Below are 24,013 nucleotides of genomic sequence, written 5' to 3'. Positions count from 1 at the left end.
TTTCTCTTCATGTATTATCCAATAATTTACTTGTTTTCCAATTTAGCTCATGCTCTTTATTTTCCTGTAAAAGATTTTGCTTGTTCCTTTATTATCTGTAAGGAGCAACTCCTAAACAATGTCAGTTTCAATTTGTAGATTTTGATTATTGTACAAGGCATGTTTTTTAAGTACGGTTCGTTTGGTTGTAGACTCTAGTAGTTCGTGCGCATACAGCAACGAGCACATGAACATCCGGCATGCCTCGGGAACAAATGTGTTCAGTTTCAGCTCTGTAGCTAACCTGTACAGTTGTGTTCTGTGCTTTCAAAATGTTTAAGATCTCAACTCACCTGCTGTGTGTGAGGTCCGCTCAGTGATACGGTTTTTGTCTGTAAGGAACCTGCCTGCTGCAAAAATTCATCAACAGATTTGCAAAATACGGTGATACTTTTATGAGTAAAAGCAAAGTGCATAAGTGGGTACGACAATTCAATGATGAGGACCGCTCCAGTCGGCCTTCTTTCGTTAGAGACGATTTGGTGGCGTGAGAACAGGCACTTCACAATAACAGGTCTCTCAAACGAATTTCCTGACGTGTCGAGATTAGTACTTTACAAAATTGTTTCTGAACACCTAAAGTTCAGAAAACTATGCTCCCGTTGCGTCCTGAAACCCCTAACAGAGAAGCACAAAAATCAAAAATTTTAGTGTGCGATGAAGTTCTTGACTCGTTATCACAAAGAAGGTGACGGCTTCTTGTATCAGTTCTTAACTGAAGACGAAATATGGCTTTCACAAATCACACCCGAATCGAAGCAACAGAGCATGGAATGGAGGCATACACTTTTACCTGTAAAGGTGAAGGCCTAACAGATAATGACCCTTTACAAATAGTTTATTTAATAGAAAAGTATAGCGTAACCCTTTTAAGACAATCTTAAACCTGTATGACTCATAAGTAATATAACAGCGCTTTATAATTATTGTAATGCTTTGAAAATATTTTATTATGAGTATAAATTTTAAAACTTTGCTCCCCTCCAAATCTTTCTGCCCTGTGCGTGTGCACAGAATAACACATGTCTAAATATGCGCCTGAATATAGTATGTATTAAAAATAAAAATGAAGTTTTTGTCAAATGATGTTCAACCCATTATGTGTAAGCAGTTTATGACTGCATAGCAATTAACAACAATTTGAGATAAAATAAAAATTATTAATTTATGGTTTGAATTATCCTCTGTTTTAAAGTGCCAAATGTTGTTCCGAGTACCTGATGAGGAAAACGGGATAACCAGTCTACCTCTTAAATACCCATATCCTTCTTCCTCCTCCAAAAACATCCACCTACTTAGATCTAAATATTACTCCCACATTCAGATTCAAGCTTACAAGGATTCTAGTGAATTTTTCCCTTGTGTAACAAAAATCACGGTATCTTTGAAACTTTTTGTGTCCCAATTGTAACATAATTTGTCTGTAACATAATTTGCACACCTGGTCAGAAACTATGAAGCCGGTGATCATGGGGCTCAAGATAGAGGTTACGTTGGCCATGCCGTTGGTAATGCCCATGAGCAGCCCAGCAAAGTTGGGTGACAGATCCAGGTGGTTGGTCAGGAAGCCTGTGTAAACGCCAGCATTGAGTGCCACTGAGACAGTCAAAAGCACGACCGCTCCTGTGACACTGGTGGAGATCAGGGACAATGCCACGAGAGCTGCCGCACCACCCCAGTGTGCTGGAACATCACGTAATCCAATTTTTATATGACAAGCTCATCACTACATACATTCTAAAGCTGCTTCTTTAGTGGTAATGTAACTAAATTTGATTCATGATAAGAGGATAGTGTAGGATCAATTTGTACTTTTAATCTTTCAATCTATTAAACTTAACATTTGTAAGTTTTAAGATTTCACAAATCTAATAGTGAACAGTTCCATAAAAATCAAGTATTTCACCATTACAATACAAGGAATTAAATACTACACTATCCTGTTCATCGGTTAAAACTCTATGAGGAAGGGGTGTATTATTCTGCATTAAAATTTTACAATAAGTTGCCAGAATCTTTAAAAAATGAATATCTAATTCAAAAATTCCTTAAAATGCTACCTCATAAACCGGGCATATTAGTCTGTTGAAGAGTACTTGAATACTTAATTTATCTATTTATATTTCTTATTTGCTTTGAATAATGTTTTTGAGCAAAAGTGTAATTTGTACTTTTGATTTCTCATTCTTTTTATTTATTGTTGACTGTGACAATTTACATGTTTATTATGTTTATAGCTCTGCTAAAGAATGTAAACACAATGTAAAACTTTTATTCAATAAATGAATAAATCTCACATCATCATTTTGGTGCTTGGTAAAGTAGCATTGGAAAGTTGAAATCGTTTAACCTTGTTAATACTTTGGATCGGCGAAGGCTACAGCTGCCACAGAACATACTGCACCTTCTTTTGTGCCATAAACATCATGCTCGTGACTGGCGTGTCAGTCACAATAGCTACCCATACTACATGGAAAACAAACTTAAGTTATTTCAACTTCAATTTGATGTTTAAATCGTTTAGTTATCGTGAATAGTTTTCAAACAATGGTCGTTCAAAATCCCGGCATACTTTTTCTGAGACCCTGTATTATTATTTTTTTTTTTTTTTTTTCATAAGCTCACAATAGCGAAACTCAGCTGTAAACATACAACACATAAATTTTATTACCATTTAACAACTAAAACTAATAAAAAATTAAGAATGAACTACAGAAACAATAACAGTAAAATGTGATGTTGCACAATAAAACCAGGGCAGTAATGTGATATCTTATAATGACAAGCTTCAATAAGTAATGCTTGACCCATGTAGCACATATGCCACATGGACATTTTGAGGGTACTTTAAAAGTAATTTCTTTGTTATTATGATAGCAATAAAATGTATTTATGTCAATATTATGGTAAGTACCGGAGATAAGAAATACTACACTGGGTTGGTGGTTCCAGTTATCTGTTTTTAAATCACTAGGTCAAATTAAGATTGTATAACGTTACTTGATCAATAGGTAATCAAGTGCCATATCTAAACATCAACAGTACAGATTCAGTTTGTACTGCTGTCAACACTTGATAGGTCTGCTGATGTAACTGCATCAGTATTGTGTGGTACATCAGCTATGGAATGTGCTATGTTTGCACAGTCATCTGCAGCAGTGTTGTCAACAACTGTAACTAAATGGGCTTGTTTCCGTTCTTCATTATAACACATTTTTTAGTTTCAGTGGTAAAAGAATTCTATTTAGAAAAATTAACGCTTTTCTTATATTACAATACAAGTTTTGCATTTTAGAAATAATTCTCAGAAAAGTAACCTTTGTAATTTGGTAAATGTTGACAGTGGTTTTACTATACAAAATATTTGTTTGTAGATAAAAATTCTTTCTTACTGCTGTATTGATCATATGGTGAGTAGTTAGAAGGTATATTTTTTTGTTTAACCCACTAAAATCTTCACATATAAGAGGAGCACTTGTCTATTTACTCTTGAGTGTTCGCCATCTTGGTTTGGAAATTCTATGGTTGCATGTGAATGAACCACTGCATTAACTTTACTAAAAAATTAACTTAATATTGGTATTGAGACTTTCAGTAATACAGATCATCTTGAAATATGATTAGTGTCCAAAATCCAATCTCCAAATTGGTATCCAAATTTGTATGAAAAAAGCAAAATGCGATCAAAATCGTATTAATAAAAAAGAAGTTTTAATCAGCATTGACAATTCTGAGACTACTTATTCAAAGTTCTCTCCACAAATTCCAGTGGCTGAGTGCAGAATATTAAATATAAAATTATTTTCCTAGTTACAAAATGGAAAAAAAATCATCAATACCTTCAATTGTTCTCAGTTTGAAAAAACTTTGAAAAAAAAAATTTACAGTACATTTTTAGCAAAAGTTATACCATAATGCTTAGTTTTATCATACTAGAAAGAACTAAACATATTTTACAGAACTCTTGCAAATTTCTTAGCTGTTTTTCCAACAACCGCTCTTTAATCATCTAAGAGCTAGCAGTCTATTTACTTATCGACTCCTTAAAAGACTCCTGAAGAAGAGATCAGATTGCAGATCTCGAAATGTAGTGTTACTGAATTTTTGTTTCACTGAACAATAGCAAATGTCCGAAAAAATCCTGTTTCTTTCCTTAATAGAGTTAATTTTTTTACATACTCCAGCTAACAGAGCTCTCAGACACAGCAACTTTGAGCCTACTTATTTGCTCAACATTTTACTATAAATGGACGAGTACAATGGTGAAAATATTTTACCGATGGTGTTCCACATCTTTCTGGAAACATTGAGGGGTAGCAGGCGCTTCTCGTTGATGTAGTCAGCTATCCAAGAGAACACAATCGTCAGACTCCACATCACCATGTATGGTATAGATGAAAATAGTCCGTTCTGTAAAATAAATGACAAATTTATAACGATACATAATCAATAATTAACTTTAAACCATAATTTTATTCTGTTAGTAATTAAAACATGGTACATATTGTTTTATTGTTAATAAGTTCTGCAAGATTCTAAATATTCTCCAAAACGCATTGCAGTCTAAAGATTCTTCTAAATACAACAACTATTAATTCAAAGCCAAAGTAAATCAAATTTTAAACATTTTAATTACATAATTAAAATTTACTATGAACATATACTGAATATTAACACCTGAAATGATTAAGGTTAAAATATTTTTTTAAGAAATGGCAATGAAGTTAATAGTGTGCCCACACAAGTAGCATAATGATCAATTTATTTTTGACATTTATATTTTTAATTTTCTGGAAAGATAACATAACACCTTTGTTTTATTTCCTGATTCAATAAAATAAAATAATATCACTAATTACTTAATTGTTGTAAATGAGCACACATACATTTAAATACTACACAAAAAAGAAGAAACATATTATATTACATGTAAAGATTTTATTAGAAATGTAACTTTTTTGTCTTATTTTTATGAGGTAGTCAACAAAAGTAACTATTTTATCATAATGAAACTGAATTGATATTTCAATTATGTTGCAAATCACTTTACTACCAGTTCAAATTAATGATAAATTGAAATAGACTTAGGAAAACTGTATTAATATTTTTGTGCAATAAATTTTATATCACCTCTGTTATTAATTAACCCTTTTAGTGTTGAGGATTGCTATGAGCAATGGTTCGTAATAATGCCAAAAGTGCCAGAATCACTGACATCAATACTATCAATTTTGAATAGTATATTTTTTTATTTATTTTTCATAATTCTGGTGAACACAGTTTGAAACCATATATTTCACTCTAGTGCGATTTCATCTTTTTTGCAACTTTATTAGATTTGGCCCAAGTCATTTTTAACTTTTACCTTGATTCTTTGGTTTCAATTTGCTTGTAAATTAAGAACCACATTTCAAGTTTAGTACAACGTCAAAAGCAATAATCAACCAGCTAGTTCATACAGCTCTTTTTTTCAAATTAATATCAAATTTCTTGAACATATACATCCGTAAATTAAGGTTTAAGTTAGAAAAGACTAGTACCGTTGTGTTATAACATAAGGTTATATCATATTAATAATTTTATTCAAGACATAACAAACTAAATGGTTGTTGGAAAACAAATACTGAGTTATCTAACAAGAAGTAATATTTCATTTGTTTTATACAAAACTTTATCAATTATGATAAAACGCAGCGTACACTCTTGATGTTGAAACCGAGGACATGGCTCAGGTAGTTGGGGAGCATGGTCAGCAGCATCCAGAAGCCCCAGTTTTGACCCAGATGTGCAATCAGCAAGGCCCACAATGGCACTGAGGTCACTATATCCCTCCAAGGAGTTCGCATCGTCTGGAACAGATATTCTAGTTAATTGCAAATGCCATTGTAGTTTTCAAATGCCATCTCAGTTCCATTAATGAAGACAATTCGTGCATTGTGGTCTATGTGATGGTCAGCTGTGTAGATAAATATCTAATTTTTAATGTGTAATAAATTAATGTCTGCATCAATGTATAACAGTTTAATCATTTGTATCAATAACTAGCAGGTTCGCACACAATTTCAAATAAGCACTTCTGGTTCGAGTGAATTATATTTCCAGCACTAATGTTGAGTTTGTCAAGTTGCCATGATCAAGAAAATACGTCAAAAAGTGTACAATTATAGCAATTGTAATTTACTCAGGTCTATATTTATGCCATAGTTGATTCTACCTTGTTTCCCTCAACAAGAAAATATACACAAATACAAAAGTCCGAAGAGTCTACGTCTGTCATAAAACAACTAAGATGATAACAGTATTTAAATTTACAGTAAAAGCTAGATAGTAAGTTTTGCCTTTGATATCTGCATTACAGTACGGAGCATAATTGATGTTGCCTAAAACATACAGTTAAAAGTATATTTTTACTAAATCCTTAATTTTCTGACCTGGATATTTTATACTGCGCTCAACAGGGGTTGCAGAAAAGATTGAAGTAAGAAGTGGTGTTATATCAAGCTTACTCTAGGCTTTTTAAACTATAAATGTAAACAAATTGAAAATAGTGTTTAAATAAATTATTATGGTCTGCATGTAGCTTTGGGATATGTTAACCAAGGACTCATGTAAATTTTCAGTTGCATCCCCGGGCTATAAATGGACACACTGGACATCTGCCCAGGGTGCCAAATTTTAGGGGACGCAAAATTTGGGGTTAAAGAAAAAATTATTAAATTTATTAAATAATAAAGAAAGGTACGTTAAAATAATATTCAAAGTATAGTCGACATGAATCATTAAAAAAATAACTGGAGTTATATTAAGTACACGTAAACTAAAAACACAAACTTATGTTTTTTTACATATAACTTTATCGCTCATAATATTGTTAAGTGTTGGTGAAGGCGACACCGACATGGCTGTAGTGGCAGCACTGTATCTTCTGTTCTGCAACACCAAATCGGTAGACTGGTGCATTCGCTGAAGCACCTTGCCACAACGATTTATTCTGAGGAAAAGTGACGGTAGTCCCTGCACGTAGTCCTAAAAGGACCTTTGCCCCTCCCTTACTTATGTTTGTGCCCTCAAAATCTGAGACTTTTACAGAAGCCAATCAAATGTGAGGGCTCCTGTTCTCTGATGTCCTTGGGACTGAGAAGATATACCCCTTGAAATTTGTTCCTACTTTTAGATATGGCAGAACAGTTTAGCCATATGTTCCACTAATTCTTCTGCTTCTTAACAGAATCTGCATTCATCAGTCCGATTAAGACCCACCTTCATAAGATGTTTTCTAAGGAGGCCATGTTCTGTCAGCATCCCTACAACAAATCTTATATCCTCCTTACTTTGTTCTAGGATAGATGCTCACCGTTTAGCATAAGGAGAGATAAACATTTTTTATTGTCTTAATCCTGAGGCCCTAATCCAGTTATTGGATCTAATCTTCTTTTCCCAATCATTTACGAGAGCTTTGCTGTAAGAGAAGGCTACTCCACAGCCTTGCTCAGGCTCTACCATAAGGGATTCTGGACCTTTTTTGGCAAGGGTATCTGCTTTTTTGTTTCCATGAATGCCCAGGGGCACATAATGCCTCAAGGCCCCGCACCCAACTGAATGTCACTCTGTTCTTCGCCAGTTCTACCAGAGCATTCTTGCATTCCCAAACTGCTTTTGAGTCAAACGAACTGGAGTGAAGTGCCTTTACTGCAGCCTGGATGTCAGATAGGACTAAGTATTCTGCTCCTTTTGGCCTCATTTGTATGAGTCTTCTGGCACATAATTCTATTGCCATGACTTCCGCTTGGAAGACCGTGGTGTGTTTTCCCAACTCCTGGTCCGTAAATACCAAATCCTGCCCTAGATTCAAGGCATGAACCATCTGTATAGAACATCTGGACTCCTTTAGTAGGGTAGGCCTCCTTTAATTTTGGAATTTGACGATAAATTAATATTGGCATGATTTTTTAAACTTTTAGTAATTTCTGTAGTTAAATTGTTGTCGATTTTTCGGATTCTTTACATTTAGTAGGATAGAGAGTTGTTCTAGAATTTCTTTCAATCATTTTCTTTTTTATCATATTGATGATTTTATATGATTACATTTCAAAAAATTATCTGTAAACTAGATTTCCCAATCTTGAAGTGTCCTTCAGGATTTTTACCCATCACTGACTGTACTACGAAAAGAGGGTTTTCTGCTAATCCTGTGTCAAGAATGTGAAGAGAAGAACTATTTAACAAGAGAAACAAAATTCTCTAATATTGTTGTGTTGTGAAAAAACTTAACTTTCGGTACAGACTTTTCTGACATTATAAACAAGTTTGCAAAGCTGAAAGCCAGGAAAAAAGCTTTGATTTCAATTTGTTCAATAAATTGTTCTATATTAGAGATCATTAGCCTTACTGTGGTAAATAAATAAATTGCAAAAGTTTTGTAAGAAACATCAAGCAGCCTTTGTGTTTATTTCCTATAGCATATGTACAAAATTTGTAACTCTAGTGCTTGTAAAAAGCATAGACATTTTCCATTATATATACAGAGTGAGTTTTATGTCCTGGCACACCTGGATATAAATTAAACGGCCCGAGATATATATGTGAAACCTTGACCCTACCTATTATAACATATTTTTTTAATTTTTCAAGTTGTTGAAAATTTTGCCCCCCTTTTCTAAAGGGGGGTAAAGGGGGGCAACTAAACATTTTCAAATACAAACCCCTATCATGTGACCCCTCATTTTAAAGCGAATAAAAAAATAAATCCAATAATGCAAACTAGAGGTCTCTACGTTTATTTTAACATATTTTATGACAAATTTACAGTTGAGTAAAGGGGAGCAACTAACACATTTTCAAATACAAACCCCTATCATGTCTCAAGTTTTTACACACGTCTAGCACACTGTCAAACAGCCGAAGGTGAACAGTTTGAACACCTGCTACATTAAAACAAGTAACTGTTTTTAGAATTTGCGTTAGTGTTGACTCATGTTACGATAAACAGGACAAGACAGTTACTGATTTTATTATTGTAAATTTCTCATAAATCTGTTAAAATAAATGTAGAGACCTCTAGTTTGGATTATTGGATTTATTTTTTTATTCCCTTTAAAATGAGGGGTCACATGTTAGGGGTTTGTATTTGAAAATGTTTAGTTGCCCCCCCTTATCCCCCCTTTACTCAATTGTAAATTTGTCATAAAATCTGTTAAAATAAACGTAGAGACCTCTAGTTTGCATTATTGGATTTCTTTTTTTATTCCCTTTAAAATGAGGGGTCGCATGATAGGGGTTTGTATTTGAAAATGTTTAGTTGCCCCCCTTCACCCTCCTTTAGAAAAGGGGGGCAAAATTTTACAACAACTTGAAAAATTAAAAAAATATGCTAATTATAGACCCTACCTATTAAGGTAGGGTCAAGGTTTCACATAGATATCTCGGACCGTTTAAATTATATCCAGGTGTGCCAGGACATAAAACTCACTCTGTATATAGCCTACCACTTTTAATTTTATAGACACTACCTAACCTAACCTTGATTGATAACAATAGCTATGTCAGTTAGGTTTGGATGAGTTATGCTATTAGATTAGATCAGACTGTGGTGTAAATAGTTTATAAAGGAAAAATCTAAAAGTTTATCATGATAAATGAAAAACACAATATTACTGAGTGACCATGTGGGGAAAAGCAGGACCACAATTGAAAATTTAGATATTTCTGAAAAACTAGCTTACTGATCAGAACCAAACTTTAGCTTCTTTAAAGTACTTTCCATTGGACATAATTTACTTCTTCAAACGAACTTTTCACTTTGAGAAATAAGTTGTAAAATCTACCCTCAGTATTTTACAAGTTCTGCCTTCAATTTCGGGAACAGCCAGACGTCAGAGTTGTTTGTTATGGTTTCATACATGTCTTGTGCGATTTCCATTCCTTTTTATGAGCAATTTTGGGATGAAATTCACATTCACTCGTTTCAAACCTAATTCCTCAGACAGAATTTAGGACTTGATACACCCCAATCTTCCTCCATCTAGTGCACTGCTAAGCGATTGTCCGGTTTTATCACAAGCCTCACACGTTTGATTATTTTGTGGGTTCGTGTTGAGGAAGGTTGACCAGAACATAGCTGGTAGATCACTTTCAATCAAAACATGAGCATTTAAAAAATGGATGATCCAGAAATTTACTGAAGTTGGAGACATGCCTTTCCCCTGAAAGGCTTGCTGGACCATTTGACTCGTAATCGATAAATCTAGCTGACTGTCACAGTGGGTGGAGCTCCCTTAAATGTAAAGGCTTTTAAGATCCTAAACATGAAGGAGTTTGACTTTCCTCGCCTGACTTGACTGGAAAGAGTTAAGAACATAGCACGGCCCCCCTTCTTTCAAGTTAAAATTATTGAAATAATACACATTAACCCTCCTCATGTGATCTTGACTGGAGATGGACCCTAACACCAATCTCATCCATCCTGCATATCCTGTCACTCATCTATGGTGCTATGAGGGGTTTCCTCATCTTTTTGTCCTAAATAGAAAAAACTCAACATGGATTGTATGTGAGAATAAAGGTTTTTAATTATTATTTTCATCCCCATCTGGCACCATGAAAGTTGTTTCAACTTTAAAAAAGAAATGCTTTTAGTTATTTTAGACCTTGTGTTTGAATCATTTGAATTTTCATGACTACCTAGTTATATTTTCTAAGCAAATATTCTTCAGTTTTGGATTTCCCAAACTGACAACAGGATAATAGTGTAAAGAATAATTTGGCGATACTTTCTATACATATTGAGCTTTAAGTAGACAGAAAAAATATATTTTAATTACTTACACTGCTTTGATCTGAGCTGCTAACAAGGGCTGCCTTGATGTATTCCCGCTCGCTGTCACTGATGGAAGGATGGGTGTCCGGGGAATTGGCACCTAAAAATAGCCAGGCCACTGCCCACAACACACCACACAGTCCAGTGCTGTAAAAGATACTGGGCCAACCCCATGGACCTGCAGCCAGATACCCGGCTACGAACAGCGTGACCACAGTACCTAACTGGGTGCCTACATAGAAAACAATTAAAAAGTTACATTTAGTATTGACAATGTCTCCAGTAGACAGAATTGTATAGACTGTAAACATTATGATTAAATTCATAATATATGTCCTTTAAGTTCTATAGTTATTTTAAAAAAATTGGAGGATCAAGAATACTTCATTAGGAAACGATAAAATGACAATGTTTCACCAGTATGCTACTCAACTTTAATTGTAACCAAAACTCAAAAGTCACAGCTAGTTTAAAAATTCTCTTTCAGGGTGTCACATTTTAAGGAAAATACACACTCTACACTCATTTATACACAGTAGAGAGATATATAGAAGGATATGACTAATAACATTTACAAACACACTTCAAATTGTTTTTTTTTATGTTGGGTTAATTTAATAGGGATAGACAAAAGCTAAACAAACCAATAAATACAAAAAGGGGTTTTTCCTGAATGACTGCAGATATCTACAGTATAACAAACCATTTTAAGTGGCTTTGGAGGATGCTCAAATAAAATTAAATAGTTTTAGTATGATAGCTAGATTTGAAAGTGCTCTTAAGGAAGTAGTTGGCACAACCTTGTGTTAAACATCATTAATTTGTAAGCCTTCACGTTTCAACATCAAGAAAAAACTACTACACAAATTTTACAGTCACTTTGGTTTTTCCGTAAACGGAATGAACTAGCTAAGGTCTTTGGCAATTGGTCTTTTTCAAGAGTGCTGTATGTCTCATTAGTAGCTGTGTATACATTAATTTAGTTTGTTAGAAAACAAAATTATGAATACTGCTAAAACAGTTTATATTCCATTTTATGGATGATACCTCTCATATGTCTCAAAGAAGAAACAGTTACAGATTGACAACTTCTGTAGTTGGACATATGTTAATTGATAATGCACCAAAGTGTGTTAATTTGACTTTGAGAAGAACTCGTATAAAATTCAAGTAATTTAGATTTTTATCTCTGAGATGTTTGTATAGAATTTTTTGCTAATTTCTTATCACTGAGTTAATGAACTTTATAGCAGTAAAATAATAAGGATATGCAAAGCCGAAGAAATCAAGTAAGCACATGCTTATTCATCATTTGACCTGGATTTTCTTGGTGTATAATTTTTCAGTTTCAGCACTGAGAGAATTGACATAACGTTCTTTATTGCCATTAAACATAAAATTCAATATTCAGAGAAACATAAAAATATGAAATATAAACCTAGTTGAACAATAAAAAAGTTTAAATGAAGATTACAAGATAAAACTTATGATATAATACACTTCTATTTAACAGATGATGCAACAATCCTGCAATTGTAGATAGCTCAATCTAGCGTTAAATCAAATACAACATAAACATGGCTGTATCAATATTGCCATGAAAATTACCTAGTTTTCAAATTATATATTTAACCTTATATGTTAAATTACTTGTCTAAAATTATAATAGGTTATACCCTACCGTCAATTCATAATAAGAAGGTTTGTGGTGTATTGGACAAGACCATGGCTACTGAGGTCTGACAATGAAAGTTAATCTTCGAAACATGTCACCATAACCATTAAGACCAAAAGAATTTGGATTAAATTGATGTTAGGATATAACCTATTATATTTATAGTCATTATAATCCATCCTGAGCTAACCACAATGAATTATAAATTAGTTGTGATTAAATTTTGTTGACACTCACATTATTTTATTCAGTCTAAAGTACTTATTTTACGTATTTGTGTCGTTACGTGGCATCAACTACCTCTCGCTGGTTAACTAGGCCGTAGGCCTGTTGTGGTGCCATCTGTAGACTTGTATGAGCATAAAAACCAGGGCAAACAACATGGGGCTAGATGACATCAAGATATTAACAATTCTCCTTGCATAATCTTTTTGTCAATTGTGCACCTATATGCTGATAGTAAAGAATTGCCCTGCCATCACGATCTGCATGGATATGGCACCCAGCATAGATCCGAGTAAACCCTTCTTACAAACCACCTTTCATTATTCAAAAAGAAGCCATCAGCTCAAAATTGTCAAACCATTTACCAGCTGAAATAAGAAACCTCTGAGGGAAGATACTCAAGAGAAAGCTCGATGACACACCATCACAGAGACCTTTCTCCTCACTGCAAGATTATCTACATCATGATTCATGATACCAACTGAAACAATTATGACTTTAATTCATATTAATATCGATATCCATAAATGATGCCTTCACAACTCTTGATGTTTTGTGAATAAAGAATTTTATGAGAGTGTTGAGCATTGCATTCTTAAATCAAAAACAAGTTAAAATTTAAATGTTATCCAATCCAAAGTCTTATCCAAAAATTCATTACTTACTTACTCTTACTCTTACTCCCATGGCCATGGATACCCTAGGTGGTATTTGGCCTCGCCAACCAGCTGCCTCCATCTCTCCCTGTCTTCACAATCCCCCTGACCCGCTCTCAATTTCCGCAAGTCCTTCTCCACCTGGTCCTTCCAGCGATTTTTGGGTCTACCTACCTCGAGGTCTTCTTCCAACTGGATTGTGTTTCCAAACCTCTTTAATCAATTTATCATCCTCCTTCCTCATCACATGGCCTGCCCACCGAAGTCTCTTGCTCTTTGCTTCTCCTACAACGTCTGGAGATTGAAACATCTCTCTGATTTCTTGGTTGTGCCTGATTCTCCATCCATCTCCATCTCTAATAGGTCCGAAAATTTTCCTCAAAATTTTATTCTCGAATGTAACCAATCTCTTTTCTGCCTGTTTATCTATAATCCATGTCTCTGCTCCATTGTCCATCCAAAAATTCATTGTCATCATAAAATGATCTTTGTTTGCTATCTAAATGCCAGTTATACTATTGTAAGATGAAAGTCTTTCAAAAGAAATGATTTCTTCTAAATCACTTGGTTGACTAGGGCGCTAAGCGATGGCAGCCAGACATACAGTAGTGCTAACATCGTGCTTCGCGAGGTTACGTCGACGTTTACCACAAACGACATAACATCCATGATGATATTTCTCAATGTATTTTATATAGTAATAAACTAGAAATTGGCTCTACTAATTTATTTACATGAAACAAGATTTCAACTAAATCAATTAGACAATGACATTGGTACTGCTAATTACAAAAACAAATAATTAAAAATAAATATAATAATGTATTATATAAGTAAATACAGAACTAAAACTTACCTCCAAAAACAAAAGAGAATATTCTACTTCTTTCTGGTGGTGGTGCCCATTTCGCCATGTGGGTGTTGACACAGGGAAAGAAAAATCCCTGAAAATATAATTTATTATTTATTTATTTGGTTAATATATTTATGATTAATGACTATTTTGTGTATATAATTTAACCCTTTCCGATCTGCATTAAATTGATATGATTGCCCTCTCAGATCGCCTGGCCACAATGGGTCCATGGGTGTTCTCTGCGTCAGGTCATTTATTTATGACCACGTCCTGTCCCTCAGCTTGGCGGGCCACACTTAGTGGCACTTACTGTTTCGCCATTCAGCACGACATGTGGCTCACATTACTGTGCAGTTATAAAATTCAATTCTTATCCAGTTGTGGTTGGAAATTGCTGTAATCCCTCAGGCAAATAGTAAGTAATTTTATTAACATTTCTCTATTTACAGCACATACTTTAGAAATCATCATTCAAATTGTTTTTTATTCGAGTGTCAGTGTTACTGTAGCTGCTATAGTACAGGGTGGCGCAGAGAAATGGGAAATTTTGAAGTTGTTGTTGGTACACCTGTAAGTTTCGTAGGAGTGGGGGACAGAAGTCATGACGCCAAGTAGTAACGGTCATTTAAGCATGGAGCAGTGGAGTGCTGTGGAGCGTGCCATTGCCGTGAGAGCGTATAACAAAAATGGTGACAGTGTAACATCTGCACAACAAGTGTTCCGACAGCATTATGATATTTCTCCCCGCGGTCGAGTTCCTTCTTCACATGCCATATCGTCATGGGTTCGGAATTTTGAAGAGACTGGTTCGATCTTAAAGAAATAACCTCCTGGGCGTATAGTGACTGTTCGAACCCCAAAAAATGTTAATGCAGTGCGAGTCACAGTGGAAAGGAGTCTGCGTCGTTCTATACGAAAAAATCGCCTCATCATTGACTTGAGCATCGGAGTGTGCAAAGAATATTGCACGGCCTGCAGGTTCATCCTTACAAGCTTCAGATTGTTCAAGCTCTAAAACCAAATGACGGTGAATTACGCTTACAATTTTGTGAACAGCAACTGACTAAAATCAATGAGGACGCAAATTTCCTTGAAAATCTTTGGATAATAATAATAATGTTGTCTTTATTTTCATCAAGCGTTTCTCAGTTACATAAAGAACAACTGCTTTTCAGAACAACTATCGTCACATACAACATATACATGAAAATGAAATACAAATAAATAAAGAAAATCTATACATTAAGCAAATTCTTCCTCGTCTTATTCTTAAATGTAGCTATTGAACATTGTTTCACGTTTGGTGGGAGGTCGTTGTACAAAAATAAGAGAAGCTCCTCCTTTCCAACTCCAGCCTAACTTTGGAAAAGTGAAGAAGATTCCCATGGCAGGTTCTGCGCTGAGACACCTCATCCCGAAATAAGAGCTTCTCACTAAGGTACTGAGGCTCCTGATTAACAAGAGCCTTGTGGACCATGCAGCACGTCATGACCCTGCAGACGGTCTCTACCGACATCATCCCAGCGGCATCTCTGTAAGGAGAGACATTCTCAAATCGTTTCAAATTAAAAATGAAATGGATTGCAGAGTTTTGCAACTTCTGAATGCGATGCATGTCTTCTCCAAAAATGCTATTCCCATAGGCTGGGAAACAATAGGTGAAAACGGACAGGACTAGTGACTGCATGATACGTAGCTTCGCAGACTCAGGCAGAAGATCTCTAAATCTGTAGAGTCCCCTCAGTCTACCGAGTGCTCGTTGACAGGCATGTGTGACATGGTCAGAGAAAGTGAGGCCGCTGTCTAGCACAACGCCAAGAGTCCTCGCCCTATCAAATACAGGCCAAACTCTGGCCATCAAGCCTCACCATCACTCCTCTTTCACTGAGAGACTGCACAATGTTGTGTGGCGCCGTATGCAACACAGTGCACTTGCCTATGTTTAGTTTCAGCCCATTCGCCATTGACCACCCCAATATTTTTTCAAGGTCAACATTGATCATATCAATGGCTGACACCATCTGCGATGGCTCATAAGACAAATGCAGCTGCGAGTCGTCAGCATACAAATGAACTGTGCAATTTTGCACACAGCTTGGCATATCGGCTGTGTACATATTGAACAGAATAGGCCCTAGGCAACTACCTTGAGGAATGCCTCGATACTTCACAAGCGGGGTTGACGTTTCACTCCCTAAACGCGTCACCTGCAGCCTGGAGTCTAAGTATGGCCTTATCCAATTGACTACGTTCAAGTCAAAGCCATAATAGCTCATCTTCGCTAAAAGCATCTCATGATCCATTGAATCAGAGTCCTTAAGAATAATCCAACATAACAATGGAGTTATATTTACCCTTGTCTTTGGCGTCAATCATATCACTGAAAAGATTTGTCAGGGCTGTACATGTACTATGATTGCGCCTGAAGCCCGATTGCAGCTTCGGTAAAATATCTGATGTTTTCATAAAACTGTCTATTTGTCGAATGGCAATCTTTTCCAGTATCTTAGACATGGCTGGGAGTATTGAAATTGGCCTTAGCTGGTCTACCTGATTGGCAGCTTGCCCTTTCGGTATTGGCCAAACAATACTTGTTTTCCATGACTTTGGAAACATGCTGCCAACTAGGGAAACGTTTACCAGGTGTGTAATGGCTTTGACTGCGTAGGGGCTCACTGACTTGATCATGTCAATCGAAATTTCATCGCTGCCCACAGCTTTAGATTTTATTTCATTCATTGCCGAAATAACGTCTCTTTTACTGACAGCGTAAAACTTAAATTTATCTCTGATTTCTTCTCGGCCATTGGTTGCAAAAAATTCCCATACGCTTTTATCAATCTTTGGGCCAGCTCCCATGTTTATAAAGTATTCATTGATCTCATGCGCTTTAAGTTCAGGTGGAATGTTCGAGTAAACCCTTGTTTCTACAATATCATTTTTCTTAAGGCATGTCCAGAACTCCTTTGGATTTTTTGAAGAGGAAAGCTTATCAGAAAAAAATCTCTTTTTTGCCATTCTGATCATATTATTCAATCGGTTTCTTATTTCTTTATATCTCTCCCAGTCATCTATATGCCTGTACTTCCAATATCTATTTCGCAACTTATTTTTAACCTTCGTCATCTTTCGGATGTCATCGTTTCGCCATGGGGCTTTTTTCTTGGACACTTTCTTACATACTACAGGGGCATTTTTGTCATATACTTTCCTAATATTATTTGTTATCCATGCCTCCACAATATCAACGTCTTGTTCGTTCAATATATCATCCCAGTCACAAGCCGCTATCTCGCTTACAACTTTTTCTGGGTCAAAGCTGCTAAAATCTCTATATTGCATGTCTCATGAGGCCCAATTTCATTTAAATGGCCAATAAACAGAGCATGCGTTACTGGGCTCGCAGAAATCTTGGTGAACTTCATCAACGTCCGTTACACAGCCTTAAAGTTACTTTATGGTGTGCAGTGTCTTGTCGAGGGATAATTGGACCTTACTTCTTTGAGGATGGTAATGGTTCCACTGTAACTGTCACATCTGAACGTTGCATTTATATGCTGGAGACATTTTTTGCTCCACGGCTTAATGCTTTTTCAGATATTGACATTTCAACAGGATGGAGCCACCTCACACACTGCCAATCTGTCAAAGACAGCACTGAGGCGTTTGTTTGGGGAGCGCATAATTTCAAGGAACCCTAATGTCACTTGGCCTCCACGGTCTCCAGACCTCTCAGTATGCGACTTCTTTCTATGGGGACATCTAAAGAGAGTTGTGTACCAGACTAGGCCAAGAAATCTTTTTGAGCTCAAGACTCAGATTGAAGAACATGTCGCCAATATCCCAGAGAACGCATTGCATCGGACAATGATAAGTTTCGAAATCGATTGAATGAATTTGTTAGGCGCAATGGACAGCACTTAACTGATGCTATTTTTAAAAAGGGACTTTAACTTTATTGTTATTTCTAACATTTCTCATGTAATTTCCACTCTTGCCTAACACATTTTAAGCATTAAAAAGTTGTTTGTACAATTCATTGGTTTATTATGATTGTTTAAAAATTTCCCGTTTCTCTGCGCCACCCTGTATATCCTATGAATGTATTAAAATACTAATGCATTTCGTGGAAACGAAGCTCAAAATATGGAAGTTTATATTCTCTTGATATACTTGAGACTGAATGTATTTTTATTCTGCAAATAAAAATACTTTTAAAACCGAACTTAAACTACATATTACTTGGTTCGATTAAAAGCAAATAATTGATAACCAATTGATAAAGTTTTAATCGTGAAACTAATAAACTTTGTAAATAATCTGAAAATTTTGTCATTTAAAGAGCCGAAGGTCAAATACTGCTATTTAAATGTAAGTAAAAGTGACATACATGGTTACACAAGCCCCAAGTGGTGACGCAGAACACAGCCGGCCACTATGTGGCCCAGCAAACTGAGAGGACAACCACCTGAGACTCCATCCGAGCTGAGCGAGAGATAAGTTTTGGCCACATTAGTGGTCTCCTGATTGCAAAGGGTTAAGGCATATTTTAAACATTTAAATATTTAAGAAACAATTAGTTTGGTTAGATTTTTTGATTCTTAATAACTTTTTTGAAGACTAAAATAACATATTTTTAAGATTTTGTAAAGACTTCACAAGAATTATAGGTAGCTATAGTAGGAATTTTGAGCAATTTTGTAATGATTCCAAGGAAAAACTACCCAAGATAAAAATGTAATTTTATACAACATGTATTTATTGTAGACGAGTTAAGACTTGAGAAAACTTAGTTTTTTTATGATTTATGGAAATTAATTCTTCAACGTTTCATATCTTTATCTTTAATCATCAGTTTTTCAGTAGATCTGATTACAATATGCCCTCCAATACTAATTTAAATGCCAAAACTTTTCTATATTTCTTGTCTCCAGAAAAAGAATCTTAACCCTTAGCATTCCCGTGTCCAGCATATCAGAACATGACAGATTCCCCTACAACTCCAGTATAAATATGAAAAATCTGTTCTCATACTCCCGGATCTAGCATTTCAAGACATGGTCGATTCTCCTCCAGCTCTGCTCAATTGCAGCCAACACAATAAACATTACACTCCAATTTAATTTATGCATGACAACATATTCACTTTTACATACTCACTTAAAGGTTCACATGACAATAGGTTACAGAATTACTACAAACTACGTTCTTTTTTATTCTAAATTTTGCAAACTTTACTCATGCTTTATGGTTATGCTGTGTTTTATAGTAATATAATTTATAACCAACAATATAAAACAAGTTACTTTAAAACAAAAAAAACTAATTTTTCTACTTTAAAAGATACTTCTATTGAAAAATGTTAATAATTTACTTAAATCTAACACAAACTAAATAAAAACCATATAAAAAGTTGCATTTGACAATAACATATATATTTATCAATTTGTAAAACGTTACTAACAACGTTCGAAATGGAACGGCCACCATATTACAATAAATTTGAATACCAAACTAGCAAATGAATTTAGCAGAGATATTTATATGTTCAGTCATATTTGATGAAGTTATGTAGAAATCTTCTGTGCTGCCATGAAAAAAATTGTAAAATGCTAATTTTATATACAAAATCTACCAAAAAAGTTAACCCTACTTAAAACTGACTATAAGCAGTAAGATTATAGCTCATTACCAATTGATGTACTACTAGACTATAGAGGATTATTTAATATCAGTGTGCAGTATTACTAACTGCCTTATCATTCATGTGACGTTAAATACAATATCCCAACATATGGCTGTAATCATCTTTTTATGAATGTTTTCTGTGATTTTTATCATTATAATAACTTTGATTTAATACTAAAACTGTTAGTTAAAATAAGATTTAATTTTAGATGTTTGAGGAGAGTTGGTCTCTGTTTTTCTCAATCTCCGATAGGCACTCTATATGTTTTGCTGTGCAGAGAATATACCAACTGATCAGGGAATCCCCAAAACAAATTGATCTCAGGATCAAAAATATGCAACAGTGGTACTATTACTATTCATTGTGCTTTTGAAAAAATTATCATTTCAAAATTGATCCAATATTGAGAATCCTGTTACCTGGGCAAGTCCCTGAACCACCCTGGTCAGGCAAAAGTACATCCAACTACAGTTCTCTGCTATGAACGGACTCAGCAGTGTGAACACAGAGCACACCAACATCGCGCCGAACAGTAAGTACTTAGGGCCAAACTTGCGTGCCATGTGACCTGCCGGGATTTGGGTGATCAGGTAACCCCAGAAGAATGAACTCAGGATGATACCTTGTCGAGTTGTGCTCCATGGTAGAACCTGCAGAACAAAATATTTCTCTCTTTCAATAAATCTAATGGTTCTATAACTAAAATAAGCATTACAACAAACTACTCATGGAAAACTTACACAGTGTTCGGAAGGTTCTACTTTCAAAAAATGGAATGGTAACCAATTGCTTAACATTTTTTAAATTACGTTTAGGCTCAGAATAACCAATTCACATCTGTCAAGAATTGAATATGAGAGATGGCAATATTTTTTTCTAACAAGTTACTAAATTTCAAGTATGTAACGTGGGAAGAATAGTCTTCCCCTGCAGGATCCTGCCTGGCTCTAACCTGTCTAGATAAATAACTCTTGTTGGAGTTAAAATTTGTTAAGAAACTGTATGATAGGGAAGTAAAGAATGTTTACCAGCTATCACAGCTTTCACAAGTAGACAAGTAGGAAACTTGTATCAGGTCTCTCTGGTGGGTGTCTAACACACCTGTAGAGGATGGTGATGATGAGTACTCAAGAAATTGTAATAAATTGGAAGGAGAACTAGGCCGAAGAAATTCAGCTCGCTCAATGAAGGTAACTCAGAAATTCTTGACCTCTAAAGCCTCCAAAAGTGACAGAATGTTCACAATGTTAATCTGGCTTGTGTTAGTCGACTGAGGATGTCTAGAAGCTGGAAAACTTGCATCTCTTGTCTTGCATCAGTACCTATAGGAGGCTTTTGAACTCTTAATGAAAATTAGATGAGTTTATAAGTGGATTTTGGCACATTAGAATCAGAACCAGATCGGAAAAGTTGGGCTCTCTAAACAAATAGGCTACTACACAATTTTCAATGTACAAAATAAAAATTGGATTAAAAAATACCTAACTAACTGTAATACACAATTATTAACTGGAAATATCTCTTTAGTTGTAACAGTAACGTGTGTCTCAAGAACACGTATGATAATATATGTTGTCCGCTTGTACCTGTATTTATACACAATATTAATACTTAGAACACTTATTGTTCGCCTATTACAAAGCAAGAGTTATATATTTTAGTGTGGTGTCATGTTCATTCAAGTAGATCAAATTCTGAAAGCCACGCATGGGCATTTCTCTTTAAAACTCCAAAATCAATACATTTTGAAATTTCTAAAAGAAGAAATAAATAAAAAGTTTAAAAAACACTTTTAAGATATTTAACCTTTAATTATAGTATCATAGTACCTGAATCAATTACCATGAAGTCCGGATTGGAGCCCTTGCTGTCTGTCATGGCCACAATGCCTACGGAGAGGTTGACCCGCATCGAGTAAGCAAGAACCAAACATAGAAATGTCATAAAGGCTTGGCAGTGCCGAGACCCAAAACCTGAAACAAAGTCGTCAATGCTATTGGAGGAATTTATTCAGAGTTAGCTGGGTAAAATTGATTAAGTAATAGAGTTTACTAATAAAAAACAATTTAGTTTACTATATATTACAATTTGTGTTACATAATTTCAATTTTATTGTGTATTTTTTTACTATCAATATTTCAATGCTCAATTTAAATAAACTTAATTGTAAATGTTTATGAATTTTGAAAGCTTAGTAATGATAATAGACCACAATGTATTTAAATAGTAATAACATTTGTTACACACTCATATTAAATTCACACATCCCAAGAAGAACACACATATCATACATAATTTAACTTATTTTAAGACTAAGGTTAATAATTTGTTTATTTACTTTAAAGAATATTGACATTACACTGACACTTCAATAAATTGACACAATTATTTGATAAGATATGATTCATTAGTTACATATCTCAGACAACACAGTTTAATTTTATTTCAATTGCTCTATAATGTCAAAGTCAAAGTCAACAACCTTTTATTCAACAAATTTTATAAAGCTTACAATTTTGCGATACACAAGCACACAAAAGTGTGCGCGAGGGTTAGGATAATATAAATATCACATACAGTACTTATTTAAGCTTTGTGGCACTTCGTCACACTTTCTAATTTTTATTCCTGTTTATTGATTGCAATAGCTATTTTTATTGTATTTAGTTTAGCAACCAGAAATTTTTTGCTTGTAAAGTTACATAATAATTTAGACAGTTATAATAAATAACGAGGAAACAAAATATAATACAACAAGACATAGACTATATAGTGATAACATAATACATTATACAATTAATGTAAATGCAACATCTTAAACCATATTTAGTAACAAATTATGTTACTTTCTTACAAAACAGAGACCACCCATTAAGAGCTCGCTTTGGCTTTTATGGTTCTAAACTTTGATGCTGCCCAGCATTGATGGCCATAGGCATTACTGTAAACCCTTTCAACTATTAGTTCCTTTTACAAGATTTTTTTTTCCATCAGGCTTTTCAAAACTTAGAACAGCTAAAGCGTGATCTGGATGTATGACTTCTGTTTAGTCATAAAGTACTTAATTAAATAATTTTGTATCAAAATAAATGTTGTTAACCTTACCACTGTCCCCAGGAGGGTTCACTTCTAGCTGGTTTATAACTACCAGTTGAATCTACAACTGGGTACAGCAAAAACTGATGTGTTACTTAAATCTAGGGGCAACCCAAGTGATGTCCATGAGGGGCACATCACTAACCACAAATATCGAAATACTGGGGTGCAAGAGCAGATTGATAGGTCTAGTCTACTGTGAGGGATGACTGTTGGAGTTGGTGGGGTACCCTAAGTGTCAATGGCAGTTGCCTAAACATAAATGTTTGCCACCCCGTGTTTTACTGGAGTCTGGTTCATAGCTGGCTTCTCCTTCTTCTCAGGAGACATGACTGAGATTAATGCCCAAAATTCTTCCTCATGGATCTTCATGGTTAAGAGGTAGCCCCTACCCTCAATCTTACCCGTCCAGATATCCTGACTCCGCAAGCAGCGTAAAGGTTATTTTAGGAAAGTGCAATTTCTAAGGTAGGCTACCATGACCTACTTGGTAGGTCAAAAGTTGTAAATTTGTTCAATGTCTATCTTCTGGAAAACGAAATGCAAATTTGAAAATTTAAAAATTTAGGAGTCCGGACCCCCTTGGATCCCTCGCTGGCTACGTCCTTGTTCCATAACTAGTCTTGTAACATGTAATTAAAAAAAAAATTATAGTTATGAAATTTCTGAAAACTACTGAAATCATTGGAACAATCGTAGAACTAAATATATAAAACTGTACACGAAGACAACACCTTAAGTTTGCCCGGATTCCGTAACATCTTTCAGTATCAGTAAGTCGAAATAAAGAAATTACGAAAAACATTTTTTAGTAATTAAAACTTAATGATTTATATTTAAAAGTAAATAAACTGCATATTATAAATTAAAGGTTAAGCAATTTCCAGTATAATTTGATTGCAGTACTTTTAACCGAAACACCGTAAAAACTTCATTATTACATGTACATGTTTTCTAATGT

General features: G+C 34.8%; 1 protein-coding gene across 2 annotated transcripts; it reads right to left on the bottom strand.

The window, feature by feature from the left end:
* Positions 1–1,222: 1,222 nt before the first annotated feature.
* Positions 1,223–22,283, bottom strand: LOC124367649 (putative inorganic phosphate cotransporter). 2 transcript variants are annotated; one of them, XM_046824638.1, is made up of 8 exons: positions 22,204–22,283; positions 21,799–21,929; positions 20,376–20,606; positions 14,268–14,355; positions 10,864–11,087; positions 5,739–5,888; positions 4,317–4,449; positions 1,223–1,722 (listed from the first exon to the last, which is right to left on the bottom strand). In XM_046824638.1, the coding sequence occupies exons 1-8, from the start codon at positions 22,247–22,249 to the stop codon at positions 1,331–1,333; spliced, it is 1,395 nt and encodes a 464-aa protein (XP_046680594.1). In that variant the 5' UTR covers positions 22,250–22,283; the 3' UTR covers positions 1,223–1,330. The 2 variants fall into 2 exon arrangements, with proteins under 2 accessions (XP_046680594.1, XP_046680595.1); XM_046824639.1 differs by having other exon boundaries at positions 21,786–21,929; positions 22,204–22,282.
* Between the last annotated feature and the right edge of the window lie 1,730 nt (positions 22,284–24,013).

The sequence above is a fragment of the Homalodisca vitripennis genome, chromosome 8 (assembly GCF_021130785.1).
Source record: "Homalodisca vitripennis isolate AUS2020 chromosome 8, UT_GWSS_2.1, whole genome shotgun sequence".
Lineage (NCBI taxonomy): Eukaryota > Metazoa > Arthropoda > Insecta > Hemiptera > Cicadellidae > Homalodisca > Homalodisca vitripennis.
This window is presented reverse-complemented; position numbering and strand designations above follow the sequence as displayed.

Excerpts from the sequence above, each read along its gene's own strand:
- LOC124367649 (XM_046824638.1), bottom strand. The coding sequence starts at position 22,249 with ATGTATGATATGTGTGTTCTTCTTGGGATGTGTGAATTTAATATGA. Across the intron at positions 21,930-22,203 it reads GATGTGTGAATTTAATATGA|GTTTTGGGTCTCGGCACTGC; the intron begins GTGTGTAACAAA and ends ACTTTGTTTCAG. Across the intron at positions 1,723-4,316 it reads AAAGATGTGGAACACCATCG|CACACTGGGGTGGTGCGGCA; the intron begins GTAAAATATTTT and ends GTGATGTTCCAG.